The 19,735-nt window shown below is 56.4% G+C and overlaps 1 protein-coding gene across 1 annotated transcript; it reads right to left on the reverse strand.

The window, feature by feature from the left end:
• Window positions 1-682: 682 nt before the first annotated feature.
• On the reverse strand, window positions 683-14,889 carry LOC136565424 (protein-arginine deiminase type-1-like). The gene is made up of 16 exons (XM_066564003.1): window positions 14,798-14,889; window positions 12,059-12,233; window positions 11,115-11,184; window positions 9,645-9,718; window positions 8,762-8,879; window positions 8,559-8,684; window positions 7,597-7,772; window positions 7,414-7,517; window positions 6,754-6,877; window positions 5,905-6,012; window positions 5,670-5,821; window positions 2,575-2,719; window positions 2,035-2,128; window positions 1,617-1,696; window positions 996-1,121; window positions 683-916 (listed from the first exon to the last, which is right to left on the reverse strand). Exons 1-16 carry the CDS (start codon window positions 14,887-14,889, stop codon window positions 683-685), a joined length of 1,998 nt encoding a protein of 665 aa, XP_066420100.1.
• Between the last annotated feature and the right edge of the window lie 4,846 nt (window positions 14,890-19,735).

Below are 19,735 nucleotides of genomic sequence, written 5' to 3' on the forward strand. Positions count from 1 at the left end.
GGGGGACGGGGATGCCTGGGAGCATCCCCTCGCGGGTTCTCCAGCGCCGCAGGTGCAGCTGCACCTCAGAAAGGCTGCCAGGAGAGCAAATTGCCCAAAATAAGCGTGTCCGGCCCCAGAACGGCAGCGGGGCTGTGCGGGGCCGGGCCGTGCCCGGGGCACTGGGCGGGTTTCAGTTCCGGGCTGGTGCCAGGCGGTGCGAGGCGGGTGCCAGGCGGGCACCGGGAAGTGTCGCGCTCCGGTGGAGACGAAGAGTGGAGGAAATTCCCTCCTGGAGAAGGCGTGAAAAGGTCCCGAGGAGGGCAGGAGGGGTTCCTGCAGCCTGAGAACCAGGTTCCCCAGTAGGAAGCGATTTTTTGGCCAAAACAGGGAATTTTGGGGGTGCCATCAGCTGCAAAGCCACGGGCGGGGACTCAGTGACCCCGCGGCCGTGGGATGGGGCCCTCACCCCTCAGAGCAGCCTCTCCACCCCCGCTGTCCCCACCAGCTCCAGACCAAACCCCCGTGCCCAAAACCAGGCTCCACATGACATCTTCACGCCCGGAGCAGAAGAAGGAAAGACGAGAGACGGGGAAGCGCTGCCCCCTCAGTGTCCGTGAAGCTTTATTGGCCAAACCCGAGCTGTTGGTGCTTTTCCGGCGCAGGAAATGCACCTTCCCCTGCAGGACCCGGCCCAGGGGGCTCAGGGCACCACGTGCCACCACTTGAAGGCGAAGGGCTTGCGGCGCACGTTGGTGCCGCAGTGGACATCCCCCGACAGGACGTGGTAGGAGAAGAAGTCGTCGATGAAGGTGCAGGAGAGGCCCAGCGGCTCCAGCAGCTCCCGCACGCGCTGCTCCAGGCAGCAGCGCCCGCCCACCACGGGCCCGAAGGGCTTGGGGATGCCCAGGTGCCGGCCCAGCACCAGCATGTTCACCTGGAGCAGCACGGGGATCCAGCAGGGAGCGATCCCGGGGGATTGGGATCGGGGCAGGGTTGTGGGGTTGGGGTCTCACCATGTCTGGGAACAGCGCGTCGGCGCGGGAGTTGGTCAGGATGAAGAGCTGCGGGATGTCCACGATGTCCTGCTCGCTCAGCCCCAGCTCCTGCTTCAGCAGGTCGCGGTTCCAGTCGATGCAGCGCTGTGGGAAAGACCCAGAACTGCCATCCCAGCCCTCCACATCCCACCCACAGGCCCTGCTGGATCCTGCCGGAATCCCACCCCATCCCTGCACACAACCTCCCACCCCATTCCCATCCCAACCTCCCATCCCCATCCCATCCCATCCCATCCCATCCCATCCCCATCCCCATCCCATCCCATCCCCATCCCCATCCCCATCCCATCCCCATCCCCATCCCATCCCATCCCATCCCATCCCCATCCCCATCCCATCCCATCCCCATCCCCATCCCCATCCCATCCCCATCCCCATCCCATCCCCATCCCCATCCCCATCCCCATCCCCATCCCCATCCCATCCCCATCCCTTCCCCATCCCATCCTCTCCCTGTCCCTCGGCTCATCTCCCTCTCCTTGGCCCCTCTGGGCACTCCAGCCATTCCCCAGGACCCCAAATCCCATCCCTGCACCCCGGAACCCCCTGGAATGAGGAGGGGGAGCCCCCAGGTCCCACCTGCACGTGGCGGTTGTCGCTGCGCAGGGACTCGTCCGCCAGGATCTCATCAATGCTCTTCTTCTCACTGCCCTTCAGCCCTGGGGCGTGGGAGCGGTCAGGGACAGAGGGATGGACAGAGGAATGGACAGTGGGATGGACACTGGGAATGGACAGCAGGACGGACACTGGGAATGGACAGCAGGACAGAAGACACCGCAATGGACAGAGGGATGGGCACTGGGATGGACTGTGGGATAAAAAGTGGGGTGGACAGCGGGATAGACAGAGGGATGGACATTGTAGACAGAGGGATGGACATTGGGAATGGACAGAGGGATGGACAGCAGGAGGGACAGCAGGAGGGACACTGGGAATGGATACTTGGAAGGGACAGCAGGAATGCCGTTCCCTAGGGATGGCCTCAGCCAGCCCTCACCTATGAACTGCGTGGCCTCCCCGTGGCCCTGCTGCTGCTTCTCCTTGAAGAGTTTGTAGCAGGCGTTGGGACTGGCCAGGAGCAGCCGGAATCCCTGCGGGACAGAGCCCGGGGGTCACCCCTGGTTTGGGGATAAAACACCCCAGAGTCCAGCTGGGAGGCACCACGGCCATCCCAAACCTAGCCCTGGGGCCATGGGATGGCCATGGAGATCCCAAACCCAGCCCTGGGGCTATGAGATGCTCATGGAGATTCCATATCCATCCCTGGGGCTATGAGATGCCCAGAGCAATCCCAAATCCATCCCTGGGGCCATGGGATGCCCAGAGCAATCCCAAATCCATCCCTGGGGCCATGGGATGCCCAGAGCAATCCCAAATCCATCCCTGGGCCATGAGAGCCTCATGCCAATCCCAAACCCATCCCCCTGAGCCACCCCAAAGGGTCTCCATTCCCCAGAGCCCCCGGAAGGACAAACAGCTGGCAAAGGGGATTTTTGGGGTGCTGTGAAGAGCCCTGGGCAGGCTCTGGGGTCGGCACCTTCCTGTCCAGGGCAGGGACGAAGGTGAGGAACTCATCCACGTGGCCCACGCTGAGCCACTCCGAGTAGACCTCGAGCGGCGCCTGCACCGTCTGCGCGAAGAGGAAATCCCGCACGGCGCGGCACATCCTGCGCCCGGCCATCCTGCGGGACAGCTGGGGTGGGCACCGCTCCTGCCCCAAAACCCCGCCCCAAAACCCTGCCCCAAAACACGCTCCCCGCCCCAAAACCCGCTCCCCAAAACCTGTGTCCCTCCCCAAAACCCCTGCCCCAAAACCTGCTCCCTGCCCCAAAATCCCCTCCCCAAAACCTGCCCCCCTTCCCAAAACCCGCTCCTGCCCCAAAACTCCTGCCCCAAAATCCCCTCCCCAAAACCCTACCCCAAAACCTGCTCCCCGCCCCAAAACCCCACCCCAAAACCCACTCCCCAAACCTGCTCCCTGCCCCAAAACCCCTGCCCCAAAATCCCCTCCCCAAAACCCGCTTCCCAAAACCTGCTCCCTGCCCCAAAACCCCTGCCCCAAAATCCACTCCCCGCCCCAAAACCCACTCCCCAAAATCTCCTCCCTGCCCCAAAACCCCCTCCCCAAAACCTGCCCCAAAACCCACTCTCTGCCCCAAAACTCACTCCTCTCCCTAAAACCTGCTCCTCACCCCAAAACCCCCTCCCCAAAACCCACTCCCCACCCCAAAACCCATTCCTTAAAATCTTCTCCCTGCCCACCCCAAAACCCCCTGCCCAAGCCCGCTCCTGATCACCCCAGGGCTCATTTTTGTCCTGTTTTTCAGGGAAAATGGCCCAAGATACATTATAGACATCCATGTATTTAAATACATGTAATAATATAAATTATAGATTGTTCTGCTTTAATATAGATTTATCTGCCTGATGCTCTGATTATGTATCATTATGTCTGTTATATATTAATATAGTCCTGTGTTATATATCAAGTGTGGTAATATATATGTGTTACATAAATATATATTGCTAAATCCCTATCTTATATAAATATATCAAAATAAATACTCATTACTAGATCCCTATATAATATAAATACATACTGCTAAATCCCTAGATTGTATAAATATATCAACATAAATATATATTGTTAAATCCATATATTATATAAATATATATGCTAAATCCCTATCTTATATAAATATATATTACTAGATCCATATCTTATATAAATATATCAACATAGCTCTCTGTTTTAGATAAATACATCAATATATTCCTATTATATATAGTGTTAATAATACATGTTATATAAATATATACTGCTAAATTAATATATTATATAAATATATATTGCTAAATTCCTATAATATATAAATATGTATTACTAGATCCCTCATATTACATAAATATATGAACGTATCTCCCTGTATTTTAGATAAATACATCTATATATCCCTATATTATATATACATGTTAACATATACATGTCATAGAAATATATACTGCTAAATTTCTATATTATTTAAATATATATTTTTAAACCCATATATTATATAAATATATATTACTAAATCCCTATCTTACATAAATATATCAATGTGTCTCCCTGTATTTTATTGATAAATACACCGATATATCCCTATATTATATATAAAGGGTATAAATGTACACATTATATAAATATATATTACTAAATTCCTATAAATATATCAGTACAAATATAGATTACTAGATCCCAAATATTCCATAAATATGTCAGTGTATCTTGCTGTATTTTGGATAAATACATTGATATATCCTTATATTATATATAAAGGGTGTAAATGTATAGGCTATATAAATATATGTTGCTAAATCCCTATAAATATATCAGTACAAATATATATTACTAGATCTCTAATATTACTTAAATATATCAATGTGTCTCCCTGTATTTTGGATAAATACATCGATATATCCCTATAAAGTGTGTAAATGTATACATTATATAAATATATATTGCTAAATCCCTATAAATATATAAGTACAAATATATATTATTAGATCCCTAATATTCCATAAATATATCAGTGTATCTCCCTGTATCTTGGATAAATACATTGATATATCCCCTCATTTTTCATAAACACATCTCCAGGCCAGATCTATCCATAGGGATGGGATCATTCCATGCCCGGTTCCGCTCGGACACCTCTGGGATGAGTTTTTCCCATCCCTGTGATTCCCAAATCCCGCCTCACTTTGGCGTGAGGGCCAAGTTTTCTTAGACAGAGCGGGCTGGGAAGGCGTTAATTAAATTCCCGGTAATGAGGGACAGTTCGGGCCCCAGTGGGGGCTGGGAAAATCCCATTTCCCTGCATTTCCTTTCCTCTGGAAGCAGCGCGAGCCCCGGCCTGGGACGGGAGCGTCCCGTGGGGTTTTTTGGGATGGAGCAGGCGGGGTCGGGAGCGGGTGTTGTTTTTCCCGGAAAATGCCCTCCTTTGTGGAGGCTTGGCAGAGAGCTTTGTTCACCGCCTGCCCTGGACACAACAACCCCGGTTATTCGGGATTTCACGGGCACAACAACCCCGGTTATTCGGGATTTCATGGGCACAACAACCCCGGTTATTCGGGATTTCACCCTGTCCTGGGCTCCCCTGCTCCTCTCCCAAAGAACAAACCCAGCCCGGGTGTGTGGGGTTGGGGAAAAAGGGGTGAAAACGGGGAAAACGGGAAAAACGGGAAAAACGGGAAAAACGGGAAAAACGGGAAAAACGGGAAAGGGGGGGAAAGGGGGGAAAAGGGAAAAGGGAAAAGAGAAAAAGGGAAAATGGAAAAACAGGAAAAAGGCGGCTGGGTTTTGTGAGGGTGGGAGGAGCAGCCATGGGGTTTGCCTGTAAAATCTGGGATTTTATGGGCATTGGGACCAGGTTTTTTTCTCCGAGATCTTCCCGAGGGAGGGTTTTGGGATCTCCCAAGGGATGATTTTGGGATCTCCAAGGGAGAGTTTTGGGACGTCCCAAGGAGAGTTTTGGGATGTCCCGAGGAGGGTTTTGGGATGTCCCGAGGAGGGTTTTGGGATGTCCCAAGGAGGGTTTTGGGATGTCCCGAGGAGGGTTTTGGGATGTCCCGAGGAGGGTTTTGGGCGCTCACCAGGGCAGGGGGCTGCCGATGAGGATCCGCCCCAGCGGGTACTCCTTGCCCCGCACCGTCACCGGCGGGCTCACGTCCAGGTTCCCGAAGGAATCCAGGCTGGTCACGCTCTTCCCGGGGGGCTCCCGGGTCACGTAGCCAAAATCCGGGCCCTGGGAAAGAGGGAAGAGGTGCCAAGGACCTCCCGTGAGGGAATTTTGGGGGGAAAAAGGGGGATTTCAAAGCAAGGGCACACCAGGATCTTCTTAAAAGCGAAATCCTTCAGGCCTCTGTTCCTGGGAGAGTCGAAGACCACGGGAAAGGTTTTGTGTGGAGCGTCCACGTAGCCAAACTCCAGCTCATCCTGTGGGAAGGAGACAAGGAGGAGGAGAAGGAGGAGGAGGAAGGCTCCCGGGGGTGATAGGAATCTCCACCAGGGATGTGGGGAGGGTGGGGCAGGAAATGGGGCGAGGCGGGCAGAGCCCAGCCTAAACCATCGGGAAGGCTCCTGCCTGGCCCTCCCGGGGTGACACCACAGCCACGGTGTCCCCCTGGGGTCCCCCTGGCACTGGGACACTCCTGCACAGCCCCACAGGGTGACACTTTCAATGGGGTGCCCTTGTACAATGAGGTCGCTCTGGAGGTGTCCCTTGGGTCCCTCTTTCAAAGCACCACGGGGATCCTTCTGCAAAAGGGACCCCCTTGCAATGTCCCACGGGGTCCCTTTTGCAGCAGGGACCCCCTGTGATGTCCCATGGGGTCCTTCTTGCAATGGGGTCACCTTCAAAAGCCCCACGGGGTCCCTTTTGCAATAGGGTCCCTTTTGCAATGTCCCATGGTGTCCCTTTTGCAATGTCCCCACAGGGTCCCCTCCCTCACTGGGGTCCCCCCTGCGGTGGGGTCCCTCCTGCACAGCCCCATGGGGTCCCTGTCCCGGTGCCCCTCTGTGTCCCTGGTGCCAGCCAGGGCTCCCAGGTCATTGTCCCCATCCACGCCATCCCGGCAGCATTCCCTGTGCCTCAGTGCCCGCTCCCTGGCCCATCCCCTGGCATTCCAGGAGCTGCCCAAGCCACGCGGGGGCTCTCCTGTTCCCGGGTGAGCTGACCTGGATCCAGCGGTCGCTGCGCGAGTCCTGCTCCGAGCACACGGTCAGTTTGCAGTTGGCTTTCCGCAGCAGCGCCCGCAGCCCCTCCAGGAAGGCCTCGTTGGAATCCGAGCCCTGCTTGATGCTGGGGGGACAGAGAGGGATCAGGGCTGCGAGGGGGATCATGGGGAGACCCCAAAACCCCAACCCCGCAGCTCGTTCCTCAATCCTGAACACCCTGGGCAACATTCCTGCATGGGAATGGAGCTGGAGAGGGAACTCCAGCCTTTGTGGGAATGGAGCTGGAGAGGGAATCCGAGCCTTTGTGGGATTGGAGATGGAGAGGGAACTCCAGCCATTCTCCCTGGAATTTAAACACCCGAGGCAGCATTCCTGCATGGAATTGGACCTGGAGATGTTCTTCTAGCATTTCTCCTTGAGATTTAAATGCCCTGGGCAACATTCCTGCATGGGAATGGACCTGGAGAGGGAACTCCAGCCCTTCTCCTTGGGATGGAAATGACTCCCACAGCAACAGCTGGCTCCCTTCCCAAACATTCCCAGCTAGGAATGCCTTAACCTGGCTCACCTAGGGCCCCACACAGCCAGGAAGGGTGGGAACTCCTCCCTGGTGAGTGCCCCAGGGCAGGGGACACCCCTGTCCATGGACACCCCTCCTACCTGCAGACAAACACCTCCAGGGGCTGTTGGGTGTTGGGCGTCATGATCCAGGGCGCCACGCGGAACACCACGGTGTCCGTGAAGATCGGCGTGCCCGGCGAGTCCTGGTGGAGCCAAAACGGAGTCTGGGACCTCCACCACAGGGGGTTTGCTAGGGGAGGGGTGGGGCCGACCCCCCCGTACCTTATGGGGCACCTCCAGCAGGCTGGCGCTGAAGGACACGAGGCCACTGAAGCCCCTGTCGGGGAACGCCAGCCCCTCCACGTAGAAGGTGCTGTCCCCGTGGCCAGCGTGGTCCAGCACGTAGGAGAGCTTGTCTGGGCCCAGCACGGGCTTGTAGAGCGGGTAGGCATCACCACCTGGGGAATCCCAAACCCAGCAGCCTGGAGAATCCCAAACCCAGCAGCCTGAAGAACCCTGGATTCCCACCCCAAACTCAGCAGCTTGGAGAACCCCGGATCCCCACCCTGAGTTCAGCAGCCTGGAGAACCCCGGATTCCCACCCCAAACTGAGCCTGGAGAACCCCAGATTTCCACTGCAAACTCAGCCACCTGGAGAACCCCAGATTCCCAGAGCCTGCCCACAGGGGGACACGCCAGCAGGAGGAGGCTGGTGCCCAAGGGTGGCAGAAGAGCCTCCACCTCCTCCTTCTCCTCCTCCTCCTCCCTGGGGAACACGCTTGATCTTCCCGGGACAAAGAGGGCTCCGTCCCCTCGGGTCCAGCCCTTTCAAGGTGCGTGGCTCCGGCTGAGGATCCCTAATGACACCCTTGGCTCCCCGGACCTGATTTTCGGCGCGGAGCTGCCGGGGATCCAACCGTTCAAAGGCGAAGGGCGCTGCCCAACGGGATGGGCTGCTTGGCTGCTTGGCTCCCTGCCCGAGCCAAAACAGCGCCGGGAGCCACGTGGGGCTTCCCGCGCCATGGGAATGTCAAAATTCCAGCCCCCACTGGGAAAAGCCTCTTTGGAGCCTTCTCCCCCTTGGTTTTTCCCATACAGCCCCACCCCGTGAAACAGCAGAAGAGCTTTGGGGGTAAAAGGGCAATTACAGCAAATAGGGGCACCCCAATGAACAAAACCTGTGGGGCTGGCTGGCTTTGGGGTCCCGCAGGGCTGCTGGGGCAGGGGGAGGCAGAGGCACTCACGGACGGCGTGGAACACCCGCACTTTGTCCGCGTCGCTCTCGGGGACGTGCAGCACCACCGGGTACTCGGCGAAGATGGCGCTGGGGCCCTCGGTCCGCAGCAGCATCACCGACATGTCCTGGAGGTCTGGGGGACACAGGGGACATGGAGGGAGGGGATGGCAGCGGGGAAGCCCCCGGGTGCCCCTCAGGGTCGCAGCCCACCTGCTGGTGTCCGTATGTCTGCCTGGCCGCTGTCCGTGCCCCCCGTGCCGGGGCTGTCCCGGTCACAGTTGACCAACAGCACGGCCCCTTGTCCGTCCGGGCCCCACGTCCACTTGGCCTGGAGGAGAAGCACCGAGAGGGGACAGGAGCAGGATTTCCCCCATGCTGGGCCAAGGAAAGCCACGGGCTTGGAGGAGAACCCAACCACGCCACGAGGAAACACCAGCGCCGCTCCAACCGCCGCATCCCAACGGCAGCTCCAGCAGGGCCTGCACGGGCTGCTCCGAGATTTTATCTCCCAGCCAGGCTGGAAGTGCCTCCAGCCTCGCCTGGACACGGCTGCAGAACTTCTGGAAGCTCAGCCCATCTTGATACCAACTTGCACCGCCGATCAGGCTGCGGTTAATTAGCCCGGCTGATCTGTGGTTAATTAGCCCAGCTTGAGGGCCTGGGCACAGGCAGATGTGTGGCCAAAGGGGGAAATCTCCTGCTGTTTGCTCAATGCATTCAACAGCAGCTTTGGGGCCCAAAAAGGAAAAGAAAAAGAGAAAGGAGATGGAATAGAAAGGGAGGAAAAAGGGAAGAGAAATGGAGGAAAAAAGGGAGAAAGAAGGGAGAAAGAAGGGAGAAAGAAAGAAGGGGAAAGAAGGGAAGAAAAAGCTGAGAGTTTTCTCCTACAGGATCCTCAGGGCCAGGCTGTAGCTGCAGGTGGTTTTGGCGTGGAATAGGAAAATAAATCCTTTTCCTGCTCAATTAGTAGGCTGAGGATCTGCCGGGCTGTTTGCCCTCACAGAGACACCACCCAGGTCCCTGTCCCCCCTGGAGATTTTCCAGGACGAGGCTGGGGATGGATCCGCCCTCCCAGGACGCTCTCCTCACTCACCTTGTCCTTGTCCTTGTCCTTGCCCTTGCTCTTCACTCGGCCGCTGCGGCTCCAGTCCACGTCCAGGGACACCTCTGGAACAGCAAGAGGGAAGGAAGCCACGGGCAGGGGACGAGCTCTTGGGGCCATTTTGGGCTCTCCTTGGCACCGTGACCCCACACCAACCCCACCTCACTCTCCCGAAGCTGCTCCAGACCCAACAGAACAGGAGAAGAAAATCCAACCCAACGGCTTTGCCATGACTTTCCCTCTTTGATCTCCAGCTGTCTCCTCTCATTGTGGTTCCCCCCCAGCAGGGACATCCCCACTTCATGGCAGATTTTATTTTTTCATAGCATTTTTTATGTTTTCATGTCATATTTTATGTTTTCATGTCAGATTTTAGGTTTTCATAGCATTTTTTCATGGCAGATTTTGTTGTCATGCAATTTTCCTATGTTGTCATGGCAGATTTTATGCTTTCATGGCAGATTTTATGTTTCCTTGGCATTTTTTATGTTTTCACCCATTTCCTATTGACTGTCCTGTTTTCCATGAAGCCAAAACACGGTGGAGGCACAAAAATGTGTTTTCACTGTGGTTGAGCAAACACCCAAATAATTTCTAGGAAATCTGAGAATTTCCTCACAGAGCTCTTCTTGCCCCAAATTTCTGCCTCTGGTGCAGAGATTTACCGGTGACCTCATCCAAACCCTACCTCAACCCTAACCCAAAAACTCCTCCAGATGGGACACACAAAGTGTGGAAAACACAGGGATTGAGTCAGAGATTGTTCTCCTTGGGGCATAGAGGACAACGTGGAAAAGCCAGGAGGGAAACTCCAAATCCAACCAAGAGAAGAAGATTTGGAAGGCAAAATCTCTGTGGCCAGTGGTGGCCCCAGTTGGCTCCAGTGAGGCCCATCGGCCACGGGACATGGGAAACCTTCAGCCTCTCCAGGGGCAATTTTGGGAGGCGTAGGCACGACTTGAGGACACAGGTCAGACTGTCATGTGAACGCTTCAGAAAATCCCAAATTTAGGGTAATTAATCCATCCAAGTGGAGACTTCTGCACCCAGACTGGTTGTCTAGACTCCCTTTGTAGTCAGCAGGGGAGAGCAGGCATTTGGAGGGGATGATTCACCTCACCCTAAACTCCTGAAATAGGTCAGGCACCGCTTCGGTGCCGATCCCTCTCCCCTGGTGCTGGCTGGAGCTGGGTGAGGAGATCTCCCATGGATCCTCTTCTCCCGAGGAACCACCTCAGCACAGGAGGATGCTCTTGGGTGGGGACACGGCCCAGCCTCTGTCTCTCCCACACCATATAAGGCAATGTTTAATTAATCACGGTTTAATTATTTCCCTCTTGCTCGTCAGCATCGGTGAACACCCAAACCTTTATTGCCTGTGGCCCCCAAGGAATTCTGGCCTCGTGGATCCAGCCAGATCCCAAGAGACCAGGAATTCCTGGAGCCTTGGTGGGCACCTACCGACGCAGGTGAGGTACAGCCAGGCCACCGCCAGCTCGCGGCCCTCACGGTCGTAGTAGGAGATCTTCACCTGCAGAGACATCCCCACACCGTGACCCACATCCCACCAGGCTGGCGGGATCTCCATCCCCACACCGTGACCCACATCCCACCAGGCTGGCGGGATCTCCATCCCCACACCGTGACCCACATCCCACTGGGCCACCATGATCTCCATCCCCACACCGTGACCCACATCCCACTGGGCCACCATGATCTCCATCCCCACACCGTGACCCACATCCCACTGGGCCACCAGGATCTCCATCTCCACACCGTGACCCACATCCCACCAGGCTGGTGGGATCTCCATCCCCACACCGTGACCCACATCCCACCAGGCTGGCGGGATCTCCATCCCCACACCGTGACCCACATCCCACTGGGCCACCATGATCTCCATCCCCACACCGTGACCCACACCCCACCAGGCTGGCGGGATCTCCCTCCCCACATCCCACCAGGCTGGTGGGATCTCTGCCCTCCTGGGATCATGGAATGAGCTGGGAAGAGCCCCATAAGGATCACTGCTCCAACCCCCGCCTGCCCACCCATACGGGCCCTGGGAGGTCCATCCCAGCTGTTCTCCATTAATCACAGTTCATTGGAACCCTCTGTGCCATCTTCAGCACAAAATCAGGCACGGAAAACGTCAGAATTGGTGCATTTTTTGCTGCCTGGCACCGACTTTTGCAACCCCTGTGATGTTGTCGTTGGGGCACCAAGTGGGACCTTCTCCTTCTGGGTTTCATTTCTCGTCAGTGCCAATTACACAACTCTGTTCAAGCTTTCACCATGACAAACCACCCTGCTGTCAGCGTAACTCAGAAGTCCTTGAGTTTTCCTAGGAATGTCACTCATTTCCCCCAGTTTGGCCACATGAACAGCACGTAGGACATCCTGACCTGGTTGTCATCGACGGTCCTGCTGGTGACATCGATGGTCACCACCACCTCGATGTCGGGATCCAGGGGCCACCGGGCGTCCAGGCTGGGCTTTGTGGCGGGGCTGTGGATCATGTGCACCGTCACTGCTGGCGTGGCGTGCACGTCAAAGGACGCGGCACCTCTCGGGGTGGACCTGGAATGGAGCAACCTCGGGTCAGAGACCACGGGAGCCAAGTCCCCGAACCTGGAATTAAACCAGCCACGAGTGGGCGGGAGGGGCCCCGAGACCATCCCTGGGTGATGAAATGGTCCCTGGAGTTCCACACGTGGGACCTCTGTGGCGGTGTTGGGCAAGCCCAGCTCCCGCTGCAGCTCCGGCACGTCCGGCCGTGGTTTATCCCACATCCAACCTCCCTCTGCAACCATGAGAAATTCCCTGGATTTCAGTGTCCTGTGACAAAACCCCAACTGGGGAAGAGCCAGGAGGATTGTCATGCCAACCACGCACGGAGCTGGGTGTTGTGGGACCATCCCGTGACCTGAGGGATGCTGGGGCTGGAGCAGAGCCTGGATCCAGGCAGGCAGCACCCGCACCCGGCTCATGACATCCTCGGGAGCCTTTGAAGTGCTGCTCCCTGCTCATTACAGCCCCGGCCGCTCCATCCCGGCAGCCCTGACCTGCTCCCGCTCCCCTGGCTGCGTCCCAGGGGGAACCGGGTGGGAACTTGGGCAGCGAGAACATAAAAACCACAACATCAAAACCCCGCCACGGCAGGGATTTATCCCCGGTGTTGTTCTTGGCGCGGCGTCCCCGGTGCCTCCAGCAGATTGTGAGGAGATTAGGGCATTCCATGGGCTTGGCATCCCCATCTGGAACACCCCATGAAGATGTGGATCCAGGAAATGCTGGATCCCATCCCAACGACGCACAAAGCCGTGGATCCAGAGGGATGCTGGATCCCATCCCAAACACCCCACAAAGCTGTGGATCTGGGGGATGCTGGATCCCATCCCAAATACCCTGCGAAGCCATGGACCCACAGATTTGGGACTCTTTGCTGTGGGTTTGTGGCCCTCCCACCTCAGCAGCGCTGCCCGATTCCCAACGAGCTCCACATTCTGCCCAAAGCAGCCCAAAATTGATGCATCCATCACTAAATTCCCCCCAGCCAGTGCTCCCCATGAATAAAATTATTCCATTTTTCAGCTGGACGAGCTTCCATCATCTGCTGTTTGGGGCCACGGCTCAAATTTGTTACCAAGAAGCCAAATTACCCCATATGGGCTCCATAGGTTTAAATTGGACTGAGAGGGCTCCAAGTCCAAAAGCAGGACAAAAAATTGCAGATAATGGTTTTTCTACATTCCCGTCTGCATGAGGGGGGAAACGAGGCTGTTTTAGGGGATGGTGGCACATCCTGGCTCGGCTCCAGTGCTCCATCCCAATAATTGCCGGGATGCGATGCTGACCAGGCGGGCCTGCGTTCTCTGTCATTATAAATGTGATTTATTAAATAATGACACTGTGGCAGCAGGGCAGGGACAGCTCCCTATCTGCCCAATAAAGCCACCCCATATTTAATTCTGCAAAAATCCCTTTTCCTGACACTGCCCGTGTATGGCCGCTGCTAAATTTTTTCTGCCTGAGCCACACATTTTATTCCTCCTCCCGTTTTAGCTCCAAGTTGCACATCTTAAATTGCTCTTGCCCAATGTTCTTAGAGCCAGAAATAGACCCGGGCTTAGCTTAGCTGGGGTGTGCTTGGGCTTTGCCTCCAAACCATCCTGGCCCGGCTCCACTGCAATGCCTTGAGCCAACATTCCACCTTTGGATGAGCTCCCTGTGGGATATTGTCCCCAAAAATGAGCTCCTTGTGGGACATCATCCCCTAAAACACACACAGTGGGACATCATCCCCTAAAAAAAACCTTGGATGAGCTCCCCATGGACATCATCCCCCAAAGCACACCCAGCTCTGGAGGGACCTGTCCCTCCAAACCCTTGGGTGAACTCCTGACAAGCTCTGAGTCCCTCACCACCCGTTCCTCCTCCAAACCCATCCCAAAGCCCTGCAGCTCTGTGGAACATGCCAGGATGCCATGATGCTGGGCAAACCTATCCCAAATCCCTGCAGCTCTGTGGAACATGCCAGGATGCCATGATGCTGGGCAAACCCATCCCAAATCCCTGGCCCAGAATACCCCAATGCTGATCAAACCTATCCCAAATCCCTTGCCCAGGATGCCCCAATCCCAATCAAACCCATCCCAAATCCCTTGCCCAGGATGCCCCAATCTCAATCAAATCCATCCCAAATCCCTGGCTGGAATACCCCAATCCCAATCAAACCCATCCCAAATCCCAGCCCAGGATGCTCCAATCCCCATCAAACCCATCCCAAATCCCTTGCCCAGGATGCCCCAATCCCCATCAAACCCATCCCAAATCCCTTGCCCAGGGTGCCCCAATCCCCATAAAACCCATCTCAAATCCCAGCCCAGGGTGCCCCAATCCCCATCAAACCCATCCCAAATCCCTTGCCCAGGGTGCCCCAATCCCCATCAAACCCATCCCAAATCCCTTGCCCAGGGTGCCCCAATCCCCATAAAACCCATCTCAAATCCCAGCCCAGGGTGCCCCAATCCCCATCAAACCCATCCCAAATCCCTTGCCCAGGGTGCCCCAATCCAATCAAACCCATCCCAAATCCCAGCAGCTCCACGGAGCACACCGGGCTGCCCCGTGCCCGGCCTTACCGGCGCGTGTCCAGGAAGACCTCGGTGCCCAGCACGCAGACGCCGCGGGCGGCGTGGCTGGTGGACATGGGCACGACGTGACGCGGGGCCATGGCGAGCCGGGCACGGCCGCATGGGCAGGGAGCTCCGCCGGCTGTGCCGGGAAACCAGCAGGACTGGATTAAAAGGCTCGGGAGGAAACTCCTCCTTCCCGGGATGACGGGGTTCGGCTGGGGGACCCTGGTTCCACCTCCATCCCGAGATGGAGCTGATAGGGCAGCCCTGGGGCGGCTCCAGGGGATGCTGCAGGTGACAGCCAGCCCTGCTGGATGCTCCTCAGCGAGGGTTTGGGTTTATTCCCCTCTTTTTGTTCCTCCCCAGCACCATCTCAAGCCCTGCAGCTCATGCATTAAACATTCCCACTCCCCCGGCAGCACAGGTGGTTGTTTGGGGTTATTACAATGCTGTCATTAAAACCGGGCATTTTCTTTAAAACACCCCAAATTTTCCAGCCGGCCTCTCTGGGCCGGGTGAGTCACAGCCCCAGCTGCAGCAGCAGGGCCATGCCTGAGTACAGCTGAACAAAAGGAAATGTTTGCTCAGGCCGGTCCTTCCCATCCCAACCATCCCAAGGACGGGAGGGACAGGCAGGGAGAACTGGTTATGGGGCAGGCGGGGAAGGGGAAAACACCAACAGCCAACAACCAGAGACTTCCCAAGGAAACTCAACCTCCTCCGTGTCTCACTTGGACCTCGAGCTCCAGGGGAATGGAGGTTTCCAGGCCAAGGTCCCACGGGAAGGATCCCCTTTGCTGGAAGCTGTACCACAGATATCCATCGCTCTCCAGGCCATCCCATCCCAGAGGATTTGCCTGCCTGGGAGCGGGGAAACCTGGCTGGAGAGGGAGGGAGGGAGGGAGCCCTGCCTGCTCCAGAGGGTCCCTTTTATTTTACTTTATAAATATTACTATATTTTAAAACTTTAAATTTTAAGTTTCCTACTCTGTGATATTATACACTTTTAATTAACTATACACTCATAATCTTAGTGTTATTAAATTTTGGAAGCTTTCTTTTCAGCTTTAGGTTAAATGCAGTGTTTCCTTGAGTTAGAGTTTGTAGTACAAAAGTTTAAAGGTCTCAGCATCTAGAATTCCAACGGTTCATCCTCAGGGAATGGGGTGGGATGTGTTTGGGACAGGGAATGGGAAGGATGGGATGTATTGGGAATGGGGAATGGGAAGGTCAGGATGTGTTTGGGACAGGGAATAGGAAGGAGAGGGCTGGGAAGGGCCAAACCCCGTGGGGAGCAGCAGGAAAAGGCCCAGGGGAGCCGGGCAGGGCTCAGAGGAGCCCGGGCCAGCACTGCACCGAGCTGCACATCCTCAGCTGCCAGAGCAGGGAATTCCCTGTGGGATCAAACTGCTGGGATGAGCCCAGCCAGGCTCCAGGAATGGGATCTGGGAAAGGGCTCCGGGAAAGGGCTCCCTCCCACTTAAACTGCAGCAACCACCCCCAGCTCTGTGTCTCATACCCCAGAACAGCTTCAGGAATTAGAGGGGCCCAGAGGAGCAGCCAGGATGCTCCAGCAGGGAATGCTGGTGGCATTTCCAGGCTCTCCCAGGCCTCACTCGCTGGAGATTTTGGATAAAAACCCATTTTCCACAGCTCAGCACCACCCAAACTCCTGCTGGGAATGGTGTTGGCTCTCCAGGCCTTCCTGGAAGCACAAGACCTGGTGGATCCCTGGACTGGGAGCTGGAATGGTGGAGTGGCCCCAGAGGGGCGGGCTCCCCACTGGAGGCTGCTGGTTGCACTGGTTTATACTGGGCAGGGGCTGTGCCCCGAGCCTGCTCGGCTGGTTTGGGCCGAGGGATGGACAGGAACACACCTGGGGCTGTACGGGAGCACACCTGGGGCTGGGACAGCGGGATTGGGGCACTCTGGGGAGGGGAGCTCCCCAAAATCCAGTGGGATTGCACCCCTGGGCACGGAGGGCCCAAACCTTCCGGGTGGGTTTTGCAGCTCAGTCCCAGCCCGTTCTGAGCCGCCGCGGATCTCGCCCAGCCCCAAGCTCCGGCAGGGTTTGGGCGGAACCTGCGCTCCCTCCTCTTCCTCCTGCAGCTGCCATCGGCTCCGACGGGCCGTGCTCGGGGACAGCAGGGTTTGGAGCCACCCGGCCCGGCTGGAGCTCAGCGCTTCTCCCTAATTACAGCCTGTCCTGGGAAAGTGGCACATGACAGACGGATCCCGCCTGTCCATCACACCAGGGAGCTTGGGCAGCCTGCTCTGGGGGTGCCTTTGGCTTTGCCCCAAACCCAGACTCTGTCCTTCCCCAGTCCCAGCCACTTTCCCCAATCCCAGGCTCTTTCTTGCCCCAATTCCAGTTTCCCCCCAATCTCAGCCTCTTTTCCCCAACCCCAACCTCTTTCCTTCCCTAGTCCCAGCCCCTTTTCCCCAATCCCCTTTTCCCCAATCCCAGGCTCTTTCTTGCCCCAATTCCAGTTTTCCCCCAATCCCAGCCCCTTTTCCCCAATCCCAGCTCCTTTTCCCCAATCCCAGCTCCTTTTCCCCAATCCCAGTCCATCCCAAGCCCCCCGAACGCCCCCAGGAACAGTCGGATCCCTCCGGGGCGTTGCTCCTCGCCCATCCTGCAGCACCACTCTGCCAAGGAAAGTTCGATAATCTCTCTAAGCCGATAATTACAGCTTGTTAATTACAGCTGGTTAATTACCCTGCATGCAGAATTGCAGGCAGGAACCTTTACGAGCCGTGTCAGCCTAATTACCTGAGCCGGGCGAGACATCGAACCAGTTATCAAACCCCGCCGGGCTCGGCAGGGCTTGAGGCTCCTGAAGGGTTTCTTTAGAGTTTCCTTTACGGTTTCTTTAGATTTTTTTAGGGTTTCTTTAGGTTTTTTTTAGATTTCTTTAGGGTTTTTTTTGGCTGAAGCATCCCCCATCCCGTCTGGGAGCCAGGGAAAAAGAGCAGGAGGCAGATTCGGGGGCGGGAAAAAATTCTGGGAAAACCCAGAATTTGGGTTGGTGTGGAGCGTGGAAAACACTCGGAATGCCCAAGCACCCCAAAACTCGCTCCGTCCCTTCCTCTGCCCCAGACCAAGGCGGTTGCACGCAGGGAGGCTCCGGAGCTGCTGATCCCAGAGCGAAGCGTCCTGGAAAAGCAGAAGAGCGAAAAGCCCCAGCCCTGCCCCGGCTCTGCCCCAGCGCCTCCATCCCGAATTCCTGAATTCCCGAATTCCCGAATCCCGGGCAGGAGCGGGCAGCGCCCGGCCTGGCACGGGCACCTGTTGGCAGCTCCCGAAGGCGAAAGGTCAGCCCGGAGCGCTGCGGGGAACGTTCCCCTCCCACCCCCGGAATTCCGAGCCTGCAGCGCGGAGCCGGAACGACCCCCGGGCACCCGGAGTGAGCAAATCCCCGAGCTCCAGCTCCGGGAAAACCTCGGGAATGGAGAGCGGGGGCCGCTCCCAAGCTCCGGGCTGGGATCTGCTCCCAGCTCCTGGGAATTCGGGCGGGCAGCGCTGTCCCGGCAGAGGGAGGCTCGGGCACAGAAGCTCCCGGTCCGGTCTGGGCGTTAAAAACCCCCGGGAATCCTCGGAGCGCCTCGGGATTCACCGGGAAACCGCGAGACAGATCCAGGGATAAACCGGGATCCCTCCGGCTCCCGGTACAGCCGCGGGACAAATCCACGGGAAAACCGAATTCCAATGAAATGATCCCAAATCCAGTGGAAATTGTCTCGATTAACTCCGATTCCCTGTTTTCCCAGCCCTGAACTTCCCAGCTCCTGGCCCGGATGCTCATCCGGGATATTCTGTAGCACAATCCTGGAAATATTTGGGCTGGAAGGGCTTTAAATCCCATCCCATTCCCCTCTTTCCATGGGGAGATTCCAGGGAGAGGATGATCCCTGAAAAATCCAGGAATATCCATTCCCCAGCCCTTCCCACCCCTCAATTCCAATGGAAATGATCCCAATTCCAGTGATAATTATCTCAATTTAGATCAGATTCCCACGTGGAGCTAGCCCTGAATGTCCCAGCTCCTGGCCTGAATATCCATCCAGGATATTCCCCAGCACAATCCCAGAATGATTTGGGCTGGAAGGACTTTAAATCCCACACCATTCTCTGTTTTTCCATGGGGGAATGGCAGCGTGGGGATGATCCCTATGAATCCCAGGAACTTCCATTGCCGTGGAGGGAAGCTGGGGCTGGAAAAGGGAAGCCCGAGAGGGATGGAAAGAAGGAACATCCTCCTGAGCTCTGCTGCTGCTCGCTAATTGCTTGTGGCTTCCAGAATCTGGGGCAGCAGTTTTTGCTGGAAAATGAATATTTAGCTGGGTGTTCACAAACGATGCAAACCCCGCGTGGGCGGGAACCGCTCCTGACGCGCTCCGGAGCGGCCCGGGGGGAACAAACCAGCTCCGAGCTCCCTTCCGCAGCCACTGCTCCCAGCTTCCCTTTGAAAATGAGCAGGGGAAAAAAAAAAAAAGGAGAGTTCTGCTCTTGCCTCAGGGCTGGGAAAGCGGGAGCACGCAGGGATTTTCCCTAGAGAGCAGAAGGAGAGGGTGAAGTGCACCCCAGGGATGCGGCCAGATCCCAAAATGCCGCAAATCCGCGTTGGGGATCCCAGGCTGGGGTCAGGGAGGTGAGGAGAGACCGGGAGCTGGGGACAGCTGGGGGAGCTCCTTGCCCAGGGCTGGGGCCAGCTGCCCTCCCTCCCACCCTGTCCATCCCTCCCTCCCACCCTGTCCATCCCTCCCTCCCCGTCCATCTCTGTCCATCCCTGCCCTCCCACCCTGTCCATCCCTCCCTCCCTGTCCATCTCTGTCCATCCTCCCCTGTCCATCCCCGTCCATCTCTGTCCATCCTCCCCTGTCCCTCCCTCCCCCGGATCACTTTCAGAGGTCTCACAGGTCCAGCCCAGCCGCCCCCTCGCT

The sequence above is a fragment of the Molothrus aeneus genome, chromosome 21 (genome assembly GCF_037042795.1).
Source record: "Molothrus aeneus isolate 106 chromosome 21, BPBGC_Maene_1.0, whole genome shotgun sequence".
NCBI classification, from domain to species: Eukaryota; Metazoa; Chordata; class Aves; order Passeriformes; family Icteridae; genus Molothrus; species Molothrus aeneus.

Excerpts from the sequence above, each read along its gene's own strand:
- LOC136565424 (XM_066564003.1), bottom strand. The coding sequence starts at position 14,889 with ATGGCCCCGCGTCACGTCGTGCCCATGTCCACCAGCCACGCCGCCCGC. Across the intron at positions 11,185-12,058 it reads GGACCGTCGATGACAACCAG|GTGAAGATCTCCTACTACGA; the intron begins GTCAGGATGTCC and ends ATGTCTCTGCAG. Across the intron at positions 5,822-5,904 it reads TCGCTTTTAAGAAGATCCTG|GGCCCGGATTTTGGCTACGT; the intron begins GTGTGCCCTTGC and ends CCTCTTTCCCAG.